Consider the following 26,553-nt stretch of genomic DNA (forward strand, 5'->3'; position numbering starts at 1 on the left):
AGAGGAATAACACCGTCTTCAGGAATGGTAACGCATAGGGGGTATCATGGGCGAAACAGTATACTCTGTTATGTCCACGGTACTGCTCATGTCTATAGGCGACGGATACCACTTTCCATCAGGTGGGCCGTCAGCTTGTTTGCCATTCTAAGCTAACTATAATTGAAGTCTTTATTTGTGGAACATTATCGTAAATTATTTGACATAAAGAGACACTCCTATTTTATAAGTGTATTGTTATTATATTTTTTATATGAACAATACCTAGCAAGGGGCATAGTTTGAAGATATTACAAAACGAATAATATATATATATATATATATATATATATATATATATATATATATATATATATATATATATATATATATATATATATATATAACTGACCTACGTGACACGTGCGTCAATCACGTTTCAGTGCAAAACGACTCATAGTACTAGGAAATCATGAAAACTCAACAGTTCCCCGTCGATTTTCCGACTATTTTCTGCGATTACTTCACTGAAGTCGAGGCGTCGCGCTCGAGCCGATTCATATGTTAGTTGAATAGCGACCGTCGTGCGGAGCGTACGCGCGTCACCCTCCCGCCGTCTCCTACGAACCCGAACACGTATTTGCACCCCGAACGAACTATGAGGAATCATTCACAAATATAAGTGCTTTATTTTTTTTTTTATTCACCTGTGAAGTGACAAGTTGACGATGGCGTGGTTTTTATGTGTATTATTGTGCGCGTGCGCCGGTGTAATGGGGTTTAATGTTGATATACCCTCAAGGGTGGTTTACACTGGCGAATCCAAGTCTATGTTTGGTTTCACTGTGCAATCACACGTGGAAGGTCAAAGAAAAAGGTATGTTATATATATAATATGTAAATAATAACTCGCCTACATGTTAATTTGTTACTATTATTAAATCGTCATTTGTATAAAAAGATGATTTGGCCGTTAACGTATTTTCTGTTGTGACATCTGTTTAGTATTTAATTATAAACTTCCTCCTCAAATATCGTCTTCATTTTAATTTCTAATTCGATAGTAATTTTTTTTTAAATTTTTGTGCATATTCACGTTATCCGCCAATTCTACGATTTCGATGATTCTTTTTTTTTATTAAATAGGTTTAGTTCTGTGTTAATTATACATTTTTTTTCTGTGTTAATATTGTTAAGATCGATCTATTATACTGTGGAAATATTTATTTATTTAAAATTGATATTTTTTTTATACAACTTAGTATGGCAAACAAGCTGACGGCCCACCTGATGGAAAGTGGTAAACGTCACCTATAGACATGAGCAGTACCATGTACATAACATAATATAGTATAAGTGTAACATAAGTCTATAGTAAACACCATAGTTTATTTCAATAAATCGGTCAAGTGCAAAAGTACAATTCGCACACGAAGGGTTCCGTGTATTCCCGAATTAAATAAAAATCAACAAAAAGAACTATTGCTGGCTTTATTTATATATTTATTTTGTAATAAATATATTTAGATTGTAATATTCATTGGTAAAGAACAGAATACTCTCACTGCGCAGTTCTCAAAATTTCTTTATAGCATTTAAACAAATTTCGAGTTCATAACATACAGACAGACATCTTTACAACAATAATACTATATTATACATAATTCTAAAAAGTCACGTATAAATTTATAAAAAAAAATGCATATTCTACATAAATGATGATCTCCGATGACATTAAAAATTTAATCACACCAGGATACGAATGGGCCATCGACCTTAGGTTGTCGTACGATATAAAATAATATTATTTTTAATTTGTCATTGTTAGCGCGTCGTTCGTAAATAAAAATCATTACGAAAAAAAAATAGATATAAAATATTTTTTTTTAAGGGTGATAATGGAATGGTAACCCTACCCACGCTATTGGTATACACCGGCGGGGCACCAGTGAAAGATGATAGGTGAGGATGGACTCACCTAGTCACGATAAGCTAACAGACCTCGCAGGTCTGTAAGCTTATCGTGACGAATTCAACAAGAATTGTTCATGATGGTTTCCAGGGGGAACCACGTGGAGGTCGACCTGATAGGGCATATTGCTAGCAATGGGGCTGTCAAACTCTATTGTTAACAATCTCTTTCCCCCAAAAATATGCACTTGGCAGCCCTGAAACGTCCTCAGTCAGTAAAAAATGTCTCGGTCGGGGGGAAAGGGATTGTTAGTAATTGAGTCTAAGAATCCCATTGCTAGCAATATACCAGGTCGACCTCCTTACGGCTCTCCCTAAAAAAAAACGTTCATGCTCACTTTTTTACTTTATCCAAGCAGTAAGTAAAATACTTACTTACGTGTATTATATGTCATATATGTGTAAGTATATTTGTTATTTATATATATTTATTCGTTTCTATATGTAATTTTAGTATGTATGTATATCAATAATTACTAGTACCGCATTCGAGTATTCTGACACTTCCCTGTGGTTGACTGGGATAGAATGCTTTTAGCATTAAGTCCGCCATGTACACATATTTGTACTAATGAATAAATAAATAAATAAAATAATCGCCATCGATGCGAATCGATTCCGATGTGAGTGTGCTAAAAATCACATTCGCATCGTGACGATGATGTCATGCGTTATATTTTGTTTACACAGTCAGCGGTCATACGAAACGTCTGGCACGGATATCACGGAGTAATGAGAGCTCTCAGTTTAATTGTATTATTGTTCAATAACGTCGCCGATATTACTGAGAGACCTCAAAGGTCACGAACCCGTGCTTCCGTTCAACATCTTCTTATATATAAAATTCTCGTGTCACGGTGTTTGTTACCAAACTCCTCCGAAACGGCTTTACCGATTTTTATGAAATTTTGTGTGCATATCGGGTAGGTCTGAGAATCGGCCAACATCTATTTTTCATACCCTACAATGATAAGGGTGACCCTCCCCAAAAAAAAATTTTATAAATCCTTTTTTTTGATGGGTGAAAATGGAATGGTAACCCCGCCTGCGCTAACGGGATACGCTGAGGGAAAAGGGATTATTAGTAATGTGGACTACTAGTCCCATTGCTAGCAATATACCCTACCAGGTCGACCTCCACGTGGTCCCCCTGGAAACAATCGTGCTGAATTCCAGATGCATTAATCACGATGGACTAACTGACCTGCCTTTTCATTCTCACCTATCATCCCTTACTGGTGCCCCGCCAGCGTATACCGATAGCGCAGGTGGGGTTACCATTCCATTATCATCTATTGAAAAAAAAAAGGGGTCACGCTGGCGGGGTACCAGTGAAGGGTGATCGATGAGAATGAAAACAGATCAGTTAGCCCATCATGATGAATTCACAAGTAACTAACCATGATAGTTTCCAGAGGGAACCGCGAGGAGGTCGACCTGGTTGGGTATATTGCTAGCAATGGGATTCTCAGTCTCCATTACTAACAATCCCTTTCCCCCCGATACTCGCTTGTTAGGACACTCATGGGAAGGAAAAGGGTGGCCTATCTATGCAGGGCCTAACTGCGGTTTACAAATTGCCTTCTAAACGTGACAATTGCTGGCAATATTCCCCTAAGGGGGAGGTTTAGCAGTGGACAGTTAACAGCTGGTATCATCGTCATCATCATAAATATAGCTATCAATATCCCATGCTAGCAATAGCAATGGGCTTCTCAGTCTCCATTACAAACAATCCCTTTCCCCCCCAACTGACGGAGTTATGAGGTAGCAAACTTAAAAAAAATATAATTTAATTTAGAATCTCCTTTTTGAAGTCGGTTGTTAATGGACAAATATTCTTGTCAGTCATCGCAAGTGTCTGGAAACGTTTTATGACGGTACTGCAAATATGTTATTATCTACAAGGAAGTTAGAACTAATGGCGATGCTTGATAATAAATAGTTAACATTTTTTAACTATGTCTATTATATATATATATATATATATATATATATATATATATATATATATATATATATATATATATATATATATATATATATATATTTATACAACTTAGAATGGCAAACAAGTTGACGGCCCACCTGATGGAAAGTGGTAACCGTCGTCTATAGACATGAGCAGTACCATGGACATAACAGAGTATACTATTTCGCCCATGATACTCCCCATGCGTTGCCATTCCTGAGGACTCAGGTGTTATTCCTCTGTACCCTGTAAATTCACGCCATATCCCACCCTTCAAACCGAAACACAGCCATGCAAACACAACTGCTTCACGGTAGAAACACGAATGGGACAGAGGTACCCAAGCAATCGACTTTTGTACAAAGTCTCCCTCTATATATATATAATGATGATACCAAATTTACTAGAGACTGGTTAAGCCGTTAAGGCGCTAATAGGTAACATACAAACAAACTTTCACATTTATAATATTAGTAAGGATTAGAAAGATTAAGTGTGCAGCATGAGTCATTTTCTTTGTAGTGTATTTGTCATACTTTGCCCACCTAATAGTGCGTGCCACAAATATTGTTCAGCTATACACGTTGCTAATCGTTACGAATTGGGGGAAGGGATTGTTAGTAATGGGGAGGTTAGTCCCCATTGCTATCAGTATACCCTATCATGTTTACCTCTAAGCGGTTCTCTATGGAAACTATCGTGACAAGCTTATCGTTGAATTCGTCACGACGGGTTAGCTGATCTGCTCTTCATCCTTATCAGTCATCTGTCACTGGTGCCCCGCCAGTGTATACCGATAGAGCAAGCGAGGTACCATGCCATTTTCACTCATTAAAAAAATCGTTAGATTAGAAAGATTTATTTGCCAGAACATTGTTTTTATTTTAATTGGTTTATTGTGAAGTATTGGCTTATAGTCTAAAACATGCAAATTCATTATTGGCCAGGTCCAAGTTATTATACTTAGCATTATTACATCGATTATTCATTCGATTAATAATAATAAAATCATAATAGTATTATAAAAAATCAACGAACGAACGCGCTGACATTTCCAAGCAACATGTATGTTTACATAACAAATATATTTTGGTCAGCAAAGAAGTGTGACTATACCGTGAATCATCATCATCGTTCGTCGTGTGATCTTGGCATTTATTTATTTATATTTACCAACTAACTTGACAGTTTCCCAATTTGATCCCTTAGCAATCACAATATATGTACAAACATAATAACATTTAATTATTGGACACTTTCTAAATAATTTAATTCCATTCTGCCATTGTTATAGAATTGGCTAGGTCTTCTTTTCTCGTGGGCATCGTAAGAGGCGATTAAGGGAACTTAATGGTCGAAGAAGTAGCAACGTTCCTGAAAGTCTAGTTAAACATAGACCTCCCCCATAAGGGAAGCCAAAATTGTTTCTTTATGTAAATTTTATTTGAGTAGTGTTGAATTATCTTGTTCAGATTTATAATAGAAAATATTTATTTACTTAATTGTTAATTCACCAACAACTTAAACATTAAAACTCATAAATACATAGATAAAAAGAAAAAAAAATATATATATTTAGAAAATGAATATAAGTTATAAAAATAATATTTGTAAAAGTTACTTATAGACAGATATTACTTTTTGTACATTCAATAGATAGATGCAATATGTATAATTTAAACATTAACACTGACAAATACATAGTTTATCTAAATAAATAAATAATAATATAACATGGTAAATGTGTCTATACATATGTATAAAATGAATATAAATTTTAAAAATCATATGTGTTAATATGTAAGTTAATTATAGGCAGATATAAATTTTTAGTACATAGATATCAATGTGTATTTAATAGATAGATCCAATGTGTATTAACTATTAGGTATTTAATGTTATTTCACAATGTGCCCTTTGTTGCTTTTTAATTTATCACCCTTTACAAATTAATAGAGTAGAATTAAATATTGCAATCATGTACTCGGATGAGGGTCATGCGGGATTAACATATTGTGGTTTTTATTACTGTGTGAGTGGGTTTCTTGTGTACTTGTATAGACAGAAACTGCATTTATGTATGCTGTGTATAGTCAGATCTTTGTGTTCTTGCAAACATTGATGATTAATACTTATATGGATGGGTTTTTGCTCCAAAATACGAATGAAGTCGCACTATAAGGGTTTCTTTGTATTATTTTGGTTACGGAATCCGAAAACCGAATGACATGCTGCAAGCTACAAATTAATTGGTATTCGAAGTAGATAGATTTGTTAATTGGCTTCTTTGTCAAAAAATACTTTTAATTATTTAAATATTGCTGTTAATATTTACAAAATAAAATGTAGACAGTTGTTTTCCACATTTCATATTTGTCTTTTTGGTATTTTTACTCTATATTGATGAATGGCTTAGATTTATTACATTCAAACAGTAGATAACAGATTGTCTATTTCGTATCCTCTCCCGATACAGTTTTATTATCTTTGACACATCCCGACCCCATAGACAATGCACCGCAAAATTTCATTTTAGGAACCGGAAACATGACCGGCGCATCACATGCCCAACACATGCGTCCGCGCAGACCGCGCGCCCTTTTTTACTTTTTTTTACTTAATTCAGTCGTGAACGGGGCTATTTTTGTTGTGTGGGGTGCGACGTCGCTTCTCACTTGATTTATGGTGGTTACGCATACGAAATAAACTCTATGTGAATGATTTTTTTAGTTTGTCTATATGTCATTAGTAAAGGTTCGAGTCGCCAACAAGTGGGTCTCTATCCGACTAATGGTAAAGATAAGTAATGACTTTGGATGCGTCGATGTGGTGCAGCTGTGGTCGAATGCGTTCATTTTATTGATCACTTATTGGCCGGAGCTATCTCTTGTAATGTCTGTGGTTTACCATAGGGGGTTTAAATGTGTGTTCTTGTGTAACTTTTCAATATGTCTTTGTAATACTTTTGAGTTAAATTATATTTATAACAGGAGATTGTAAGTCACTATTTTGTTCCAAATTATTTTGAAGTCTAGATGTTTTCTTTAGGGTCGTGACACCTCTAATGTTGCAGGCGTCCACAAGCTACAGTGACCTTTTACCATCAGACGAGCTATATGCTTGTTGCCTACCTTCATAGTATAAAAAAACAATATATACGAATTTACAAATATAATGTGATTATTTTTGAATGGTACAATAAAGAGATTCCATTCTATTATACAATCAACCAGAGGGACGCTTTGTACAAAAGTCGATTGCTTACGTACCTCTGTCCCATTCGTGTTTCAACCGTGAAGCAGTTGTGTTTGCATGGCTCTGTTTCGATTTGAAGGGTGGGATATGGCGTGAATTTACAGGGTACAGAGGAATAACATCTGAGTCTTCAGGAATGGTAACACATGGGGAGTATCATGGGCGAAATGTCCATGGTACTGCTCATGTTTATAGGCAACGGTTACCACTTTCCATCAGGTGGGCCGTCAGCTTGTTTGCCATTCTAAGTTGTATAAAAAAAAATATTTACACAAAAAATACGAATTGAAAACATTCTCTTTTTGAAACCGTCAGCGAGATCAAAAGCGGGTGTCGCGTGCATGTCATGTGCTCCTAGTTGCATGTCAGCCGATAACCTCGCGCCCGTCGCCATATCACTCGCTCAAGTCACCGGCATACTTTTCTGTGTAATTATCAATCAAGTGTGTGTTGATTCACATTAGGTAATCGAACAAATATCTTTATTTAGAATTAATTATTTAATTAGATCGACGTTGCGCGGGTGGAATAAGCCGTTTCGTATGACTAGATTATATACACATGTAGTATTATATACATATTTATTCATTTGTTTTTTTTCCTTTTTTTTTATACAACTTAGAATGGCAAACAAGCTGACGGTCCACCTGATGGAAAGTGGTAACCGTCGCCTATAGACATGAGCAGTAGCATGGGCATAACAGAGTATACTGTTTCGCCCATGATACCCCCCATGCGTTGCCATTCCTGAGGACTCAGGTGTTATTCCTCTGTACCCAGTAAATTCACGCCATATCCCACCCTTCATACCGAAACACAGCCATGCAAACACAACTGCTTCGCGGTAGAAACACAAATGGGACAGAGGTACCCAAGCAATCGACTTTTGTACAAAGTCTCTCTCTGGTAAAAAGAAAACCAAGATTTATTTGTATAAAAAAATAATTACAAGATAACAACAATAAAGGTACTGTTAGTTAGGTTTACTTATTACTGTTAGTTAGTTAGGTTTTCACTAACAGACGTAATATAATATATAAAATTTACCAGTGCTTACCTCAGATGAATCATTCAAAGAGTATAGGATTATTCATCTTAGGCACCCACATACGTGAAGCAAACATGCGCATTACATATAACATAGTGAATAATATAATATAAAAAAAAACAAATGTGTTCAATGGAAAACAGATAGGTCGTTGTCAAAGAATTGCCTACACAATATATTTCTCGCTGTGGATATTTTACTATGAAATATATAAATATCTAATTGTCTACTTAATTTATTAAAGTTGTTCATTGCGGAAATAGAAAATGGAGGGGTAAAATTATATATATATATATATATATATATATATATATATATATATAGGGCTCTTATCGTGTTAGAAACTAGTCGGGCATCCCCAAACTCAAAATACGACCAACTGACATGAATTACAACTCAAAACTACTTAACGAGTATAAAGAGTATTTCATGATAACTTGATAATATTATCATTATGTAATGAAGATGGTTACTGAAATTAATGAAGAATTATGATCAATTGCGGAGTGTTGTACCTACATAAGTGTATTTTTTTCTCTCTTTCTCTTCGTCCTCTTCATTACTGAAGGTCGTGTCCTTGAAAGGTGTCCGTTTCCTCTCTTATGATGTTATTCCATTGTGCACGGTCTTCAGCTTCTCGCAGGGCAGCTGCAGTATTTTTTTTAAGTATGTGAAACTGGAATGGTGATTCCGTCTAAGCTATCGATACACGTTGGCGGGGCACCAGTGATAGATTGTCATTATCTGAGTATCACAATATGAATTTGTTATGTGCACAGTATCATATTGGGATTACATCTTTACTGCATTATCATAATTATTACGTTTACATTACGTTTTTATTACTACAATACCGCGACTCTCCATGACGAGATAATGTTGGAATTACGTAAATGTGTCGTCTCTCTAATTTAACTAGCTTTTACACGCGTCTTCGTCTGCGTAACCGAGATATTTAGTGAACGGTATAAAAAGTACCCTATAGCCTTTTCCATCCCATAAAGTGCGTGTATACCAAATTTCTTAGTGATTGGTTAAACCGTTAAATGCGCTTTAGGTTTAGGGGTAGTTTCTTTTGCTAATGTTAAAACTCCTTCCATTATTTTTTTAAACAATTACGTACAGACATTGTCCAGTTAAATTTTTTTTTAAATATTAGTAAGAAGTAACCTTATAATATTCACTCGTATTTCAAGCTTGTTTTGTTTTTTACCATGATAAGATTCTCAGAAACAAGCGTGGCATCGTTTAACATTCCCATGTGGAACAATAAATACTTAGCTATATTATGTATTGAAATCATTCGCTACTTTCATATACAGTAAATGAACATTAATAACAAAGAACATTACTCAAGTATCCGATTACACTGTTTTCCAAGTCTCTTCCAACTTAATATAGTAAAGTCAATAACCTCAATTTATTGTGAAGAAGGAATTAAAGTTCTGTATCTCAGAAAAAATCGACTTCAATTCAAAATTACTGGTTTTGATCACAATTTTGTAACAGAATCAGTTATTTTGAATTAAAAACTAATCTACTGAATAAATTATGATAAAGTTTTCACATACATATTAGCATATCTTTACAGACCGCCATAGACCGCCATAAGGAACGGTCCTGAGCCATTTGAGGTCTTGACAGTCACTCAAGAACCTTTCTTCCTCATCCGATATCCGACAACTGACAACTCGACAAATCGACAACCGTTGTCGACATTTCGAGCTTTGTGACCAGCCCATTGCCACTTTAGCTTGCGTATCTTTCGGGCTATATCGGTCACTTTGGTTCTTTTGCGGAAATCCTCATTTCGAATTTTGTCACGCAAAGAAACTCCGAGTATAGCCCTCTTCATAGCCCTCTGAGTAATTTGAAGCTTTTGCATATGGGCAAAAAAAGTTGGTAGCTCTCAACTCGGTTGTATTTTTTTACTTATCTTTCCTGTCTCATAACTCCGTCAGTTATAAACCGATTTGGATTCTTTTTATCTGAAAGGATATATCTGTAAGTACTTACAGATTGATCTCGTAGAAATTTTATTTTATTCATTTATTCTTTATTGTACACAAAAATACTACAACATATAATATATATAAAATAAAGATGTACAACAGGCGAGCTTAACTCTGTAAGAGTTCTCTTCCAGCAAACCCTGAGTGGAAAGGAGCATTAATTACTAGCGGGCAGTGTGCGTACAATAATCGAAATCGTTTCAGTAGTTTAGTTTTTAATAACTGGCTGGTTGTAGGAAAACAACTGAAGTCGGTTTTATTTTGTTAAATACAATTTTAGTAATAAAAATTTCTCTTGTCGTCGATAGTATGTCGTTTAGTCCCATATCAATTTTATCAAAATTGGTGACGTTGTTTTTCATTGCTGTCTACATCTGTCTAAGTCTACTTGTGGACATAGAATTCGATAATCAAAAAAGCATTTTTTTTAAATCTATTAAACAGTCCATCGTTTACTGTTTTATTCGTTTTTTTTTTTTTATAAGATTACTATTAATTTAGTCATGGTTAAAAAATCTTTTTTTTTGTGGAGCGAAATCTACTCATTTCGTCGTGTGAACAATAGTAACGGGTATAAAGCTTCAATTAATTTAGATTTAGATCGGTTCAGATGCTGATAACTCGACGCCGAGCACTTAGCGGGACAGCAGACCTTTGTGGAGGTTCAGGGAAGCGGCGACATCAAAAAGGACGCGGTCCGTTTATCGTGCAGTTTATCTTTTAACTCGTGTTCTGGGTAGTAAAAGTTACATTTGGCGAATGTTAACATGGTAGTCGGGTATTTATTTAGGTATATCTTTTCTCGTCACTTTGTTTGCATAACTAATAATAAAATAATCACTGTCACATATATTAATATAATAATTTAATTTAATGGTTTCGATTTGGTACAAATTAATATTGTGCTAAAATTGTATGGATCCTAGTTACCTTTAATCAAGAATTCATTTATTTATAACAGGGGAAAGTTTGTAAAATTAGATTTATTGAGGTTTTATTTTATACCAACGAGGTGGCAAACAAGCATACGGTCCAACTGATGGTAAGCGGTTACCGTAGCCATAAAATATTGGCGCGTTCAAACAAACTATGTATATAAGCCGTTAACTACCCACTGCTGAACACAATTCTTGTCCTATTGGGTTGTTACGCCAGTAGTTGTCACGCTTGGTAACCGTAGTTTGTTTTGGTGATATTTTAAGAGGAACGCTGCTGCCTTTCCCTTGTTCATTAAGTTTCCATACTCATCTGTTAGGACACCCATGGGAAAGGAAAGGGTGGTCCATCTATGCCGGGTCTAATTCCGGTTGCCAACTCGCCTGCTAAACGTGGCAACTACTGGCAATATTTCTCTAAGCGGGAGGTTTAGCAGTGGACAGTTAACAGCTGGTATCATCGTCATCATCATAAATAGCTGATTCAATTTTGAAGAAATGTGTAGAAAGTTTCATGTGAATATCTATGGTCTGTTTTTATACAACTTAGAAGGGCAAACAAGCTGACGGCCCCCCTGATGGAAAGTGATAACCGTCACCTATAGACATGATCAGTAGCATGGACATAACAGAGTATACTGTTTCCCCCATGATACTCCCCATGCGTTGCCATTCCTGAGGACTCAATTCTGTACCCTGTAAATTCACGCCATACCCCATCCTTCAGACCGAAACACAGCCATGCAAACAACTGCATTACGGTTGAAACACGAATGGGACAGAGGTACCCAAGCAAACGACTTTTATACAAAGTCTCCCTCTGGTAAAATAGAGATTCACACATAAAATAGAGACACTAATTAGTTTGTGTAATAAAATAATCAAAATTTGAACGACCATAGACCGTTACATTTAAAAAAAAGATAAATCGACATAAAAAAGTGAATTTATTTATTTATTTATTTCCTATTGCATTCCATAATATAAATAGTAGATAATATTTCAATTATAGACCACTGTTGGGTACAGCAAGTAAGAGAGAGAAGGACAACACTTTTTTCACTTTAGAAATAGTCTAAGGATCTGTTACAATATTATCCAGTCATTGAAATTGTATCACGATAGCTACGTATTTTCTTATTATTTTTATTATTCAATTATTAAAGTATTGATGTGTATCTATTCATATCGTAATTGTTATTAGTATTATATAGTTATTTAAAATATTCTGTAGTTTATAATTATTTATATTCATATTGTAGAATTAATTAATAAATAGTTTAATAATAAAATTTCAGCAATGTCAGTTTTAGCTATGTCTTAAATCATTATCAATTCATAATTAATTATTTATTTATAAATTACAAGATAAATTCTGCTTGTCATTCAAGTATTCGTTAATAGTATAGTAGAACGATCTAATTTTTTTAAGTAGACTGAAAAATGAAATGAGTAATTTGCTAAGTATGTGCGGTTAGTAACGAAAAAACAGATTATGTGTCGAAGATCCACGACCTTACATGCGTCTGCGCAGGCGCAATATCCATGACCTCATTCCAATATGGCGTCCGCAGACGACCTCACGAGTCTGCGTTTACTTTACACTGTAAACAATACTATTGTTGGTGTCGAAATGGAAGACAAGTATATTGCTCTCGAAAGAAGACATGAGCCCATTTTTTTATTCGACTCTGAATGTGAACATTTGGTATTTTTATAGTACTACTTACATTTGACGGTTTTGCTCGCGTATCCAAAATGTATGTAATGTGTCAAAAAAATTCAAATACAAAGTTCAAATAATTTTTCCTTAAATAGACTTGTTTACAAGCACTTTTAAATCGTATTTTTTTTAATCTATTGCTAAGTTCGGAAACTTGGTATCTGTTGAGAAGAGCCCGCAAGAAACTCAACAGTTACTCTTTTTAAACTTTGTTAACAGTATGTGTATTTATTTAAATGTACTATGTCTAATCAATCTTAGTTCGTCTTCCTGTCTTCAAAATTACATTGAAATAGGTTTAGCGGTTTATGGTTATTAGAAACAAACATTGAAGCATCATTATAAAATTTCATTTATTATAATATTACAAGCTCTGTTCTAGAAGAAGATGCACGAATTAGTTGCACCGACAAGAGGAAACTCTTAAATGGAAAGTGAAAGAAAGAGAGAGAGCTTTATCCTGCAGCTTCGCCCGTGTGAATAAATAACTACATAAAGTATTCTATGTGCTAAATTAGGATTTAACCTACCTGTGTACCAAATTCCATTCAAATCCGTTCGGCAGTTTTTGAGTGAGAGACTAACAAACAAACATTGATATCCACGATTACAAATATTCACATTTATAATATTAACTACCTTTTACCCGCGTTTTCGTCCACGTGACCTGTATATGTCCGCTGACCGGGATAAATAGTGTCCTAGTAAAGGCGTTATAAGGTAACAAACAAATAAACAAACTCACTTTCATACTTATAAATTTAGTAGAGATTATTTATTTATTTATTTAGGGAGGAAGACTTTGTACAAAAGTCGTTTGCTTGGGCACCTCTGTCCCATTCAAGTTTCTACCGTGAAGCAGTTGTGTTTGCATGGCTGTGTTTTGGTTCGAAGGGTGGGATATGTGAATTTACAGGGTACAGAGGTATAACACCTGAATCCTCAAGAATGGCAACGTATGGGGGGTATCATGGGCGAAACAGTGTACTCTGTTATGTCCATGGTATTACTCATGTCTATAGGCGACGGTTACCACTTTCCATCAGGTGGGTCGGCAGCTTGTTTGCCATTCTAAGTTGCATAAAAAAAATTAGTACTTAAGTCGCCTCTTATTGCATTAAGTGGAGCGACAATTGTCAAATGTCATCGACATTGCATTCTAACTTCGTCATCACACGGATGATGACAATGATGAATGGAATTAATGAAATACAACTCACCAATATTACAATTTGTTACATGACTGCCACTTAATTGGACACTTCACTAATTGGTACAGTCAGCTCGTTTCGCCAAATTAATTAAACCAATTCTAATACGACTTTGAACTTGATGTATGTATGTATGACCTCTTTAACCGACTGCCTAAAAAGGGAGTGATGTTTGCCAGTAGCTTTCCAGCCATCTTTGTCGTTACATGTAACATGAACATTTTGATAAAGTGAGAAGAGATGTTTAGTAGGCCTCCCGGCGATTAAGGGAGGGCGAGAGACGGGTAGCGGCGTCCCTCTTAAAACATCTCTAAAGCCTAACTGCGATTGCCAATCCCCTTACCAAGCGTGGCAAATAGTGGTAAAGCCGAAAAAGCTTATAAGGTGATGATGCTGAAAATGACTTTGTTTCTTACCTCATAATGCCTTATTGGCTTAACTAATTACTATTAAATTTGGAATACATGTATTATTTGAGATGGAGAGGCACATCATTGATCCAATCACGTGAACGTAGTTTCGGGTAAAAGCTAGTAATGAATAAAATAAAAAAAAGTTTATTCATGTTTATATCAGCCGTTAGTAGTTGCCACGCTTAGCAGGTAGATTGGCAATCGCAGCTAGGCCTTGGCGATGTTTAAAGAGAGACGCTGTTGCCAATCCCTCGACTTTGAAGTTCTCTTAGTCGCCTTTTACGACACCCACGAGAAAGGAATGGGTGGCCTATTTTATGCCTTGATTTAGACGGCACATAGTCATTTGGCGACTAAAAATGAACACAGTAATAAATAATTGACCTAAAAAATATTATGTCAATGTTAAATTAATAATAAAAACATGTTAAATGAATTTAAACACGTAAACATAGTTAATTGTTCTCCATATTCACCAAAACCTTGGTGAAGGGTCAGTGTCAATTTCCTTTTACCGCTGCTAAGTGTAATTCCACGAACGTATCCCAGTATTGGTCTCCTTGACCTAATATGCGCGTGCGCACGATAATGCTCTAAATGTCAGTACGCTCGACTGAGACGTGAGATCATAATTGTTTATTGCTAAGGACAAATCAGGGTACCGCAGTGTTTTATTGAAATATATGAAACGGCTCGAAGGAGGAAAATGTATCTTTTATTTTATCATTTGCTAGCTCATTTTTAACTGACTTCAAAAGGAAGGTAGTTTTTCGTTTATATTTTTTTTATTTGTTACGTCACAACTCCGTCAGTTGTAAACCGATTTGGAAGATTCTTTTTTTATCCGAAAGGATATACTTACAAATTGGTCCAATAGATTAGTTAAATCCCACTACCTATCCTTATAATTACTTAGTCCTACGTATTTCCAGTTTTATGTGTGTTATATATATTTGTGTTAGTGTGGTATATTTGTATGTATTTATGCGTATATATGTACGTATATGTGTATATATATATATATATATATATATATATATATATATTTATATATATATATGTATGTATATACATATATATATATATAAATATATATACCCGATTATTATATATATATATATATATATATATATATATATATATATATATATATATATATATATATATATATATATATATATATATATATATATATATATATATAAAGGTAATTTGATGGAATATCTAATTTTTGCTTTTCAATCAATAATCTTTTTTTAAATTAATTTTGAAAGTGAACTCTGTGGCGAGAAATCTTTCAGAACCGTACCCTTGATTTATTTCTTGTAAATGATAATTTACAAGCAGTATTCAGCCGAAGGGTTTTTATACTGGGACATAATGTAACATTATGTATTACATGTATTGAAATTGTAATTGATTACTTATTAATTCGGCTCGACTCGAATGCCAGTTGTGTGACCGCCTCTCTCTTGGCGGTGGCAATAAATTAACTTTTATCGCCCACTGGTACCATTTTGCAAGTTCGCTCTCATTTTTTTTTTTGCTTTCACTACTTTGTCATTTCATATTAGTACACAGTAAGTGATGTATCTTAGTTCGGAACGAGTTAAGAATCTTAATATATGAACGCTATGGACTCTGGTGACTGTTAGAATTTTTTTAATGTCTTATAGTGATTCGGTCAATATTTATCATAATAAAAACATGTCTCAGTTGGGGGGAAAGGAATTGTTAGTAATGAGGTCTAATAGCCTCATTGCTACCAATATAGGGTATATTACTATAGGCCTTGCTTCAGATCGACCTCCACGCGGTTCCCCCTGGAAACCATCATGGCTAATTCTTGTCGAATTCATCATGGTAGGCTAACTGACCTGCATTCATTCTCACCTATCGTCTTTCACTGGTGTCTCGTCCGTGTCCATCGGTATAGAGCGAGCGGGGTTACCATTCCATTTTCACCCATTAAAAAAAACATGTCTCAGTTATCAGATGTCTGATTTGAGGTTTAAAATAGATAAAGTATTTTTCATTAAAAACAAATATTTTCCCAATGTATTTTCCTATACATTATCATCATCGTCATTTCAGCCGTTATCCGTCCACTGCTGGACATAGGTCTCCTCCACAGACTGCCATAAGGAACGGTCCTGAGCCACCTGCATCCACTAACTTCCAATGTATTTGAGGTCGTCTCTCCATCGAGTCGAGGGTCGTCCTTCATTACCTTTACGGGGTTCTAACTCAAGAACTTCACTTCCCCTTCGGTTATTTGTTCTTTGAGCTATGTGTACAGCTCATTGCCACTTCATTTTATCCTTGCGTACTTTTTGAGTAATGTTTTTTTTTTATTAAAAATATTTAATGAGACTAACAAGAGAAAGTCTGGAAGAGACTGTTTTACCGATAAGATTGCCTTTTGTACTTCAAATGTCTAATATATATATATATATATATATATATATATATATATATATATATATATATATATATATATATATATATATATATATATATATATAATTAAAATTAATAAAGGTTTTTACAGATGTTTTAAGAGAGACATTGCTGCTCATCCCTCCACTATAATAAATAAATACATAAATAGTTGGTAGTATTTTTATTCTGGGCAATGAACGTGGCACGTGGTAGACGTCGAGGGCAAAATATAGTCCTCGATTAATTCTCAAATGTCTATCAGTTGTGGGTTGGGCTTGGCGGTGATGATTCACTGAATGAATCAATCAATATGATACGATACACCAGGACAGCACTGTGTGACGCTAATACATCTATTAACTTATAGTATTTCTCGTTGGTTTTTGGTTTATAATAGACATACATTTGTATTATATATAGTTATTTATATATGATTTTTTTTTAATGAGGGACTGTACGAAAGTCGTTTGCTTGCATTCGTGTTTCAACCGTAAAAAAGTTGTGTTTGCATGGCTGTGTTTCGGTTTGAAGGGTGGGATATGGCGTGAATTTACAGGGTACAGAGGAATAACACCTGAGTCCTCAGGAATGGCAACGCATGGGGGGTATTATGGGCGAAACAGTATACTCTATTATGTCCATGGTACTGCTCATGTCTATAGGCGACGGTTACCACTTTCCATCAGGTGGGCCGTCAGCTTGTTTACAATTCTAAGTTGTATAAAAAAAAATGGAATAGTAACCCCGCCCGCGCTATCGGTATACACCGACGGGGCACCAGTGGAGGTTGATAGGTGAGAATGAATGCAGCTCAGTTGGTCCACCATGATGAATTCGACAAGAACATTAAACATGATGGTTTCCAGGGGGAACCGCGTGGAGGTCGACCTAAGAGGGTATATTGCTAGTAATGGGGCTATTAGACCTCATTACTAACAATCCTTTCCCCCTCTATATATGTATTGTATTTCTTCTACCAAAAAGTTTTTTTTGTAATGTACTCAATAAAGAATAAATAAATAAATATTATTAAACATTTTATATCAAATTTATTTTCCATTTACATTAATATATATTTTAATACTAGTATTTATCACAAAATAGTAGTTTATTTATTTATTTATTCATTAGTACATATATGTGTACATGGCGGACTTAATGCTAAAAGCATTCTCTCCCAGTCAACCATAGGGAATTGTCAGAATACTCGAATGCGGTACTAGTAATTATTGATATACATACATACTAAAATTACATATATAAACGAATAAACATATATAAATAACAAATATACTTACACATATATGATATATACTAAATTATACACGAAATTGAGAATAATATAAAGTACTTCGATAGTTTAGTAATTGATAGTGGTTTTATCGAACGCAGATTATGAAGGAAGCGTTATATCACCGTTCAATGTCGCAGCTGATGAGTCAAGGTGAGTCAGGTGAGTCCGCCGCTGAGGTTGTTTGGACGGGTTGTATGTAATATGTCTAGTTTATGATCGTTTTTATTGTCACTCATTCCACTTTATGTTCGCAGCCATCATTTTTGCTGTTTTGAATGTTCACTGTATTTCATGAGTGCTATTCTACAGGATGTTTTATTATAATTTTATTTTATTTTTTTTAAAAATGTACATGAGTTACAATTGAAACACAGTGAATGCCTATAATAGGCATGTGCGTGAATATTGTATTGTATTTAATGTTCGTTTAAATAAATTTTTGAATAAATAAATAAATAAAACAATAATGAAATTGTAACTGGACTATGTCTGTACTTGAAAATGTATATGAGGGGTTCTAATACGATCAAAAACAGCTTAGACAATAGTTTTTAGAATTTTTGTCTGTCTGTTTATGTATCTGTATATTTGTTCCGGTAGTTGCGTGAAAATTACTGCACCAAATTGGATATGGTTTTCATAGTAATATCATTTGAAGTTTAATTTAAAAACTGGTAATTTAAATATATATATATGCTTTCGTTTTAAAATAAACCTTAATTTGTTGTTATAGGACATTCGTCGTGTTGGTAAACCCTTTCATTAAAAAAGTAACATAAAAATCGGTCCAGAATCAACTAAGATATTGCGTAATGTACTCAACGTATGTATAAATTATAATCTAATGCACAAATATATAGTTGAATTGAATAATATCTCTCCTCTTTTTAAAACTGTTATCAAATATTTGTGGTATAATTAAGTCGTATGGTGACTTTAATTGATTTTTAATATCGATTTAACTTGAACGCGGCGTTTCCGTCGCTGGTGTGCATCCGTTGCTGTGTGCGCCCGCGCATACAAAGCCTGTGGCCGGGCGCCAGCGCCATCTGACGGCATAATGGTCAACTCATCCGGGCGTCAAACCCCATTGTCTAAGCAACGTGAATCCGTCTTCAAGCGACAATTATGGACAGTTGTCCATTGTTGAAGCAGAAACACGTGCAAAATATGGCACTTGTGTAATGCAAATTGCAACATATAAGGATTACGGACGCATTGCGATTAGACGATTGATCGGTTATTTAGGATACAACAGCTTTCTGTGCAAAAAACTTGAAATTCTTTCACTCATAGAGAGTTATACCTTGATAACGAGAAATGTAGGCTATATTTTATTTAAAAAAAACCGTGTGAAGCCGCGGCCGGTTGTTAGTCGTTCATAAAGTAGTTGTCAGCACACCCCACGGTTTTTACCTTTACGTGAATCAATTTTATTTTTTTATTTATACTTTATTGTACACAAAAATTACATAGTAAATAGTAGTTTATAATAAATGAAGATTTACAACAGGCGAGCTTAACCCTGTAAGAGTTCTCTTCCAGTAAATCTTCAATCATGAATCAATCATATATATTTCATGAGCTTGCACTTGCCTGTATTTTGACTAGACCAAACTCCAGGTGCACTGCGTAATGTCAGCCTGTCACGCACGGCTTGGGTTTCCCTGATGACAAATCGTTCAATTTATTAATTCGTTCATTTACTTTTGAATTAGTGATTACTCATTATTTTGCTTGCGAATATGAGTGAAGTTTTAAAAAAATATTTACTTGTCCTGTATTGTTTTGGTTACGTAAACGATTTGAGCGAAATGATTTGTTGTTTGCGATATTATTTGGCTCTAAATTTGGAACAAATGAATCGTGTGTGAAATGACTCTGTGACGGTTCTAACAGAGGGAGACTTTGTCGTTTGCTTGCGCACCTCTGTCCCTTGTTTCTACCGTGAAACAGTTGTGTTTACATGGCTGTTTTTCGGTTTGAAGGGTGGGATATTGCAGTGAATTTACAGGCTACAGAGGAATAACACCTGAGTCTTTAGGAATGGTAACGTATGGGGGGTATTATGGGCGAAAGACCAACTTTATGCAAGTTAGAATTGCAAACAAGTTGACGGCCCACCTGATGGAAAGCGGTGACTGTCGCCTATAGACATGAGCAGTACCATGGACATAACAGAGTGTACTGTTTTGCCCATGATACCCCCCATGCGTTGCCATTCCTGAGGACTTTTTTTTTTTTTTTATGGGTGAAAATGGTATGGTAACCCCGCCTGCGCTAACGGGATACGCTGGCGGAGCACCAGTGAAGGGTGATAGGTGAGAATGAAAACAGGCCAGTTAGCCCATCATGATGAATTCATCAGGAATTAACCATGATAGTTTCCAGGGGGAACCGCGAGGAGGTCGACCTGGTTGGGTATATTGCTAGCAATGGGATTCTCAGTCGCCATTACTAACAATCCCTTTCCCCCCATTCCTGAGGACTTAGGTGTTATTCCTCTGTACCCAGTAAATTTAGTGCAATTGTGGGACACAATCTTTAGATATTATGCCCATGTTTCTTTGGGAAAACGCTTAGTTACCCTTATAAAGCTTTCTTTTAAAAACATATGGTATTAAGACCGCCATACTTGCATTTACTTATATTATATATATACATTTGTCTATTTTTGTGTATTGAAGTTGAAATAAATAAAATAAACATGCCAATGACTTCACCTCCCTTCTTTGTAAACTTACATGATGTAAACTTATATGAAGAGGTTGTGAATCACTAACATTTTGAGTAATTCGCTAAATGTCGCGCGCTGTGAGGTCATTACTTTGCAGAGATGACAAATTTTGATCGATCGACGATGACGTTCGCGCTGCGATGCTGACGCTATTGCGGTCTGCAATGAACAAGGTAGCATTCTGCGAAGTTTACTAACAAAATGTACAATACTATAGTAGTCATATTATATAGAAAAACACAGTGTTGCCACATCCTTCCAATTATTTTACCTTAAGAAGGAGGATCAAGTTGCGGGTTTGGTGACGCTGTAAAAATATTCAATTACTCACTCCGGGGGGAACTGGGATTGTTAGTAATGGCGACTGAGAATCCCATTGCTAGCAATACACCCAACCAGGTCGACCTCCTCGCGGTTCTCCCTGGAAACTATCATGGTTAATTCCTGATGAATTCATCATGATAGGCTAACTGGCCTGTTTTCATTCTCATCTATCACCCTTCACTGGTGCTCCGCCAGCGTATCCCGTTAGCGCAGGCGGGGTTACTATTCCATTTTCACCCATCAAAAAAAAAACTCCTACGGTAGTGAGTAATTGAATATTTGACCGTATGACCCCGGCATAAAATAGGCCATCCCTTCCTTTCCAGTAGGTGTCATAAGAGGCGACTAAGGGAACTTAATAGTCAAGTAATAGATGGCAGTGTTTCTCTTAAAACATCTCCAAAGGCCAACTGCGGTTGCCAATCCGTTTGCCAAGCGTGGCAAGTACTAGCAAAGCCCCACTTTTCGAGAAAGACTTTCTTAGAATGGCAAACAAGCTGACGGCCCATCTGATGGAAAGTGGTAACCGTCGCCTATAGACATGAGCAGTACCATGGACATAACAGACTATACTGTTTCGCCCATGATACCCCCCATGCGTTGCCATTCCTGAGGACTCAGGTGTTATTCCTCTGTACCCAATAAATTCACGCCATATACCAAAACTTCAAACCGAAACACAGCCATGCAAGCACAACTGCTTCACGGTTGAAACACGAATGGGACAGAGGTACCCAAGCAATCGACTTTTGTACAAAGTCTCTCTCTGGTAAGATATAATTTCTATCAAAGAATATAATAATATTTTCGTATTATAAACATAGTTGGTTAAATACCATTAAACAAAATGAAACATAGTATGTGTATACGAAATTTCATAGCGATCGGTTAAGGCGTTAAGAGATAACAAATAAACTTACTTTTACATCTTGTACGTCTTGTCGGCAACGGGCGTTTACCATCGGACGAGCCGTATGCTTGTTTGCCACTATAGTCAGTATAGAAAAAAAACTTATTAATATTAATAAAATTGTAACTACACGATGGTTGTTTCGGCTTCAAGTAAAAAGTACTAGACCTAATTGAATGCGGTTTTCGGAATTGTATTTTGTAAATTTGATTTCTTAGGAATGGCAACGCATGGGGGGTATCATGGGCGAAACAATATACTCTGTTATGTCCATGGTACTGCTCATATTTATAGACGACGGTTACCACTTCCAATCAGGTGGGCCATCAGCTTGTTTGCCATTCTAAGTTGTATAAAAAAAAAATATATAAAAAATAAAAATAATCCCAATGCGTACGAACTAAAAATCAAGTTTAAAAGAATAATAATAGAATAAGATATATATCTATAGAATTTTAAGATAATACGCGATGGACAGTCGCTCTCTATCAGATACATCGGAATGCAAATGAACTAGTCCGAGCCATGTGTACTCTATGGTTCGGCCATATGGTGCGACGGCGTATGCGCGTGGGCAACCATTCAGCGTGACGTCACTCCATTCACTGCCAACTACGGTGGCGTAAGGTCCGGGCGACCTCTATCCGGACCACGTGAAACTAGAATAAAAATAACGTCAAGCGTGTTTGTGGCTTGTAAAAGTAGAGATCTGTATGTATATAGTTATTATTATTTAATTGGATAATTTTTTTTATTAACACACAAACACACACACACACACACACACACACACACACACACACACACACACACACACACACACACACACACACATATATATATATATATATATATATATATATATATATATATATATATAGTAACAAAAATTGAAAAAGGAATGTGTTGGTTTGGTCATTTGGAGAGGATGGATGAAAGAAGAAAGAGATTTATCGAGCAAGAATGAGTGGGGATGTCGGTATGGGTTGCCCTAGACGGACGTATGGCGACGTGCTGAAGAAAGGCCAAATTAAAAGTACCCGTAGCCGGCGAGCGTGTATGAAAAGATTGATAAATGTGGAAGAAGCGAAAGAGGTTTGTTTGAATCGAAGCATTTGGCGTTCCATTGTTTTTGCCTACCCTTATGGGAGACAGGCGTGACAGATATGTATGTATGTATGTATATAAATATGTAAGTGTGCAATATTGAGTAATATTAAACTCAATTGTTTATTTAGAGTAAAGCAAAGTCGATACGACGATAAATCGGTTATATTTATAAACCAAACATAATCTAGTCATTATCATTTATGTTGAACACAGAGCTCCTCTTTCTGGTGGGTTTTGTCAGTAGTTGCTACGTTTGGTAGAGGATTGGCAACCGTAGTTTTTTTTTAAATAGGTGATAATGGTACGGTAACTCCGCCTGCGCTATTGGTATACACTGGCGGGGCACCAGTGAGAGATGACCGATGAGGATGAAAGTAGGTTGTTGAACCCATCCTGACGAATTCAACTAGAATTAAACACGACGGTTTCCAGGAGGAACCACGTGAAGGACTTGATAAACCTGACCTTCCCCCCTGGCAACCGCAGTAAGGCTTTGGTAACGTTTTAAGAGGGACGCTGCTACCGATCCCTTGGCCATTAAATTAGATTAAATACCTTACGAAACTCGTGGGAAAGGAAGGGGTAACCCATTCTATGCCGTGATCACACGGTATTATAATCGATACATATAGGTACATGACACATTACAAATAGATGTAGTAGTAATTATTTAATTCGTAATCACGTATGACGTATACAATGATTACAAAGTCATTAAAACGTGATTGAAACTACCATTGACTCAGTCTCACTTACATTTTCTCGGTATGATTATTTCTGTGTTGCCCACGCGCATGACATAACGCCATATGGTTGTTAATCATGACTTAAGAAATGTAAATATGGCTTAACGCTTATTTTTGGATTCACTAGTTTAAACATGACATTGACAGGTGGCGTGTTTTCGTGTTTATAAATCTTTGGTATTTATAGTTTACTATATATCGTAAAGCAGTTGTGTTTGCATGGCTGTGTTTCGGTTTGAAGGGTGGGATATGGCGTGAATTTACTGGGTACAGAGGAATAACACCCGAGTCCTCAGGAATGGAAACAGTATACTCTGTTATGTCCATGGTATTGCTCATGTCTACAGGCGACGGTTACCACTTTCCATCAGGTGGGCCGTCAGCTTGTGTACCATTCTAAGTTGTATAAAAAAATGTGAAATATATGTCTCATATATTTCACGTTTTCTCCCACGAACGCTCAGGCTGTGGAATGGGTTCCCTGCTGAGGTTTTCCCTAGATACTACAGTATGGGGTTCTTCAAAAAGGGTAAAATAATTTTTTTTAAAGTCGGTAACGCGCACGTGACCCCCCCTAGTGTTGCAGGCGTCCATAGGCTACAGTGACCGTTTACCATGCGCCGGGCTGTATGCTTGTAAAAAAATGTAATTCGGTCAACGAAATTATGATTTTGCTCCACGAAAAAACATCGACTTCGTCGCAAAATCAGTTATTTTGATTTAAAACTACTAAACCGTTTTTGATAATATTTCCAAGCGATCCAACTGAAAGTTAAGAAAGATAAGAAAAGATAAGAAAATTTTCCAAATCGGTTTCTAAAACAAACATAAAAAATATACAACCGAATTGAAACACTCCTTTTTTCTGAAGTCGGTTGAAAGTATGACATTCTGAAATTCTTTCATATTTTTTTTGATGGGTGAAAATGGTATGGCAACCCCGCCTGCGCTAACGGGATACGCTGGCGGAGCACCAGTGAAGGGTGATAGATGAGAATGAAAACAGGCCAGTTAGCCCATCATGATAAATTCATCAGGAATTAACCATGATAGTTTCTGACTCGATCTGATTGGGTATATTGCTAGCAATGGGATTCTCAGTCTCCATTACTAACAATCCCTTTCCCCCAATTCTTTCATATTGAAGTTTAATTGTACCTCTAAAAGGAGGTATGAATGTAACCACAATTTCTTTTTTGGGGGAAAGGGATTGTTAGCGATGGGGTCTAACAGTCTCATTGTTACTATGCAATGTTACTAATCAGGTCGACCTCCATGTGGTTCTCCCTGGAAACCATCGTGGTTACTTCTAGTGGAATTCATCACGATGGGCTAACTGACCTGCTTTCATTCTCACCTATCATCTCTCACTGGTGCCCCGCCAGCGTATACTGTTAGTGCAGGTGGAGTAACTATTTCATTATCACCCATTAAAAAAAAGCAATTTTTTTTCTTTGTACCAGTCATAATTTTCAAAATACGGATTTTTTAAAATATCTATTGATGTTTGGCCATATTGACACATCGAATAGAAGTGAATTAAATTAGGTGAACATGGCAAAAGGCATAAAATTTAACGATACTTTTATCATCTTATCTTCACCGGTGGTCTACCTACGTTTTTTGCATCACCAAAACACTCGTAGTGTGGGTACGGGGTCGCCATTATGAATATTAAATAGGAAAATGGCGTGGTATATGCATTGAAATTGTTTTAAACCGTTACAAGTAAAACTTGTGTAGTGTTAAATATATTTAGGGTTCAATGGTACAATTTTTTTTTACACCACTGAGGTGGCAAACAAGCATACGGCCTGCCTGATGGTGAGTGGTTACTGTAACCTACGAACGCTGAAAGTATCAAAGGCATTATGCGCGTGTTGCCAACTCTGAAGAAACCTCTTTACCTCTTTTTTGAAAACTCTCATGCTGTAGTCTTTTGGAAAAACTTTAACAGGGAACTCATTCCATAATTTCATGTTCCATTTGTCTGCTAGGTAAACTGTTATGTCTGTCTGTTTACTGTATATCTGTCTGTTTACTGTATGGATAATCTGGTAGTATTGTTTTATTGTTACCCTATTCGCTTTGGCCGCAACAGAATATCAGTGCTTTGCTCTTTTGAGGGCGAAGCAATAAACTGAGTTGTGACCATTTTGTATTGCACACTCACAACTCAAAATTGTATTTAGCTTTATGTATTTTTTTTTTATCATTTATGTTATATCGCTTTTTTTTTGTATATGTATGTTTTTTTTTAATGAGTGAAAATGGTATTTTAACCCCGCCTGCGCTAACGGGATACGCTGGCGGAGCACCAGTGAAGGACGATAGATGAGAATGAAAACAGGCCAGTTAGGCCATCATGATGAATTCATCAGGAATTAACCATGATAGTTTCCAGGGAGAACCGCGAGGAGGTCGACCTGGTTGGGTATATTGCTAGCAATGGAATTCTCAGTCTCCATTAC

General features: G+C 35.8%; 2 protein-coding genes across 5 annotated transcripts in view; both read left to right on the forward strand.

Annotated features, from left to right (window-relative positions):
* The window catches only part of LOC113517318 (protein hobbit), a 66,928-nt gene that overhangs the window by 39,543 nt on the left and 832 nt on the right, over window positions 1–26,553 (forward strand). The gene's annotated exons all lie outside the window — the stretch shown is intronic.
* Window positions 531–26,553, forward strand: part of LOC113517599 (integrin alpha-PS2-like) — a 176,776-nt gene continuing 150,753 nt past the window's right edge. For all 4 annotated transcript variants that reach the window (XM_052901488.1, XM_052901490.1, XM_052901489.1 and 1 more), the window contains exon 1: window positions 531–856. In XM_052901488.1, the coding sequence (XP_052757448.1) occupies window positions 708–856 (149 nt within the window). In that variant the 5' untranslated portion in view covers window positions 531–707. The remainder of the gene's footprint in view (window positions 857–26,553) is intronic.

Source organism: Galleria mellonella, unplaced genomic scaffold, assembly GCF_026898425.1.
Source record: "Galleria mellonella isolate WM207_F2 unplaced genomic scaffold, CSIRO_AGI_GalMel_v1 utg78, whole genome shotgun sequence".
Taxonomy (NCBI): Eukaryota; Metazoa; Arthropoda; class Insecta; order Lepidoptera; family Pyralidae; genus Galleria; species Galleria mellonella.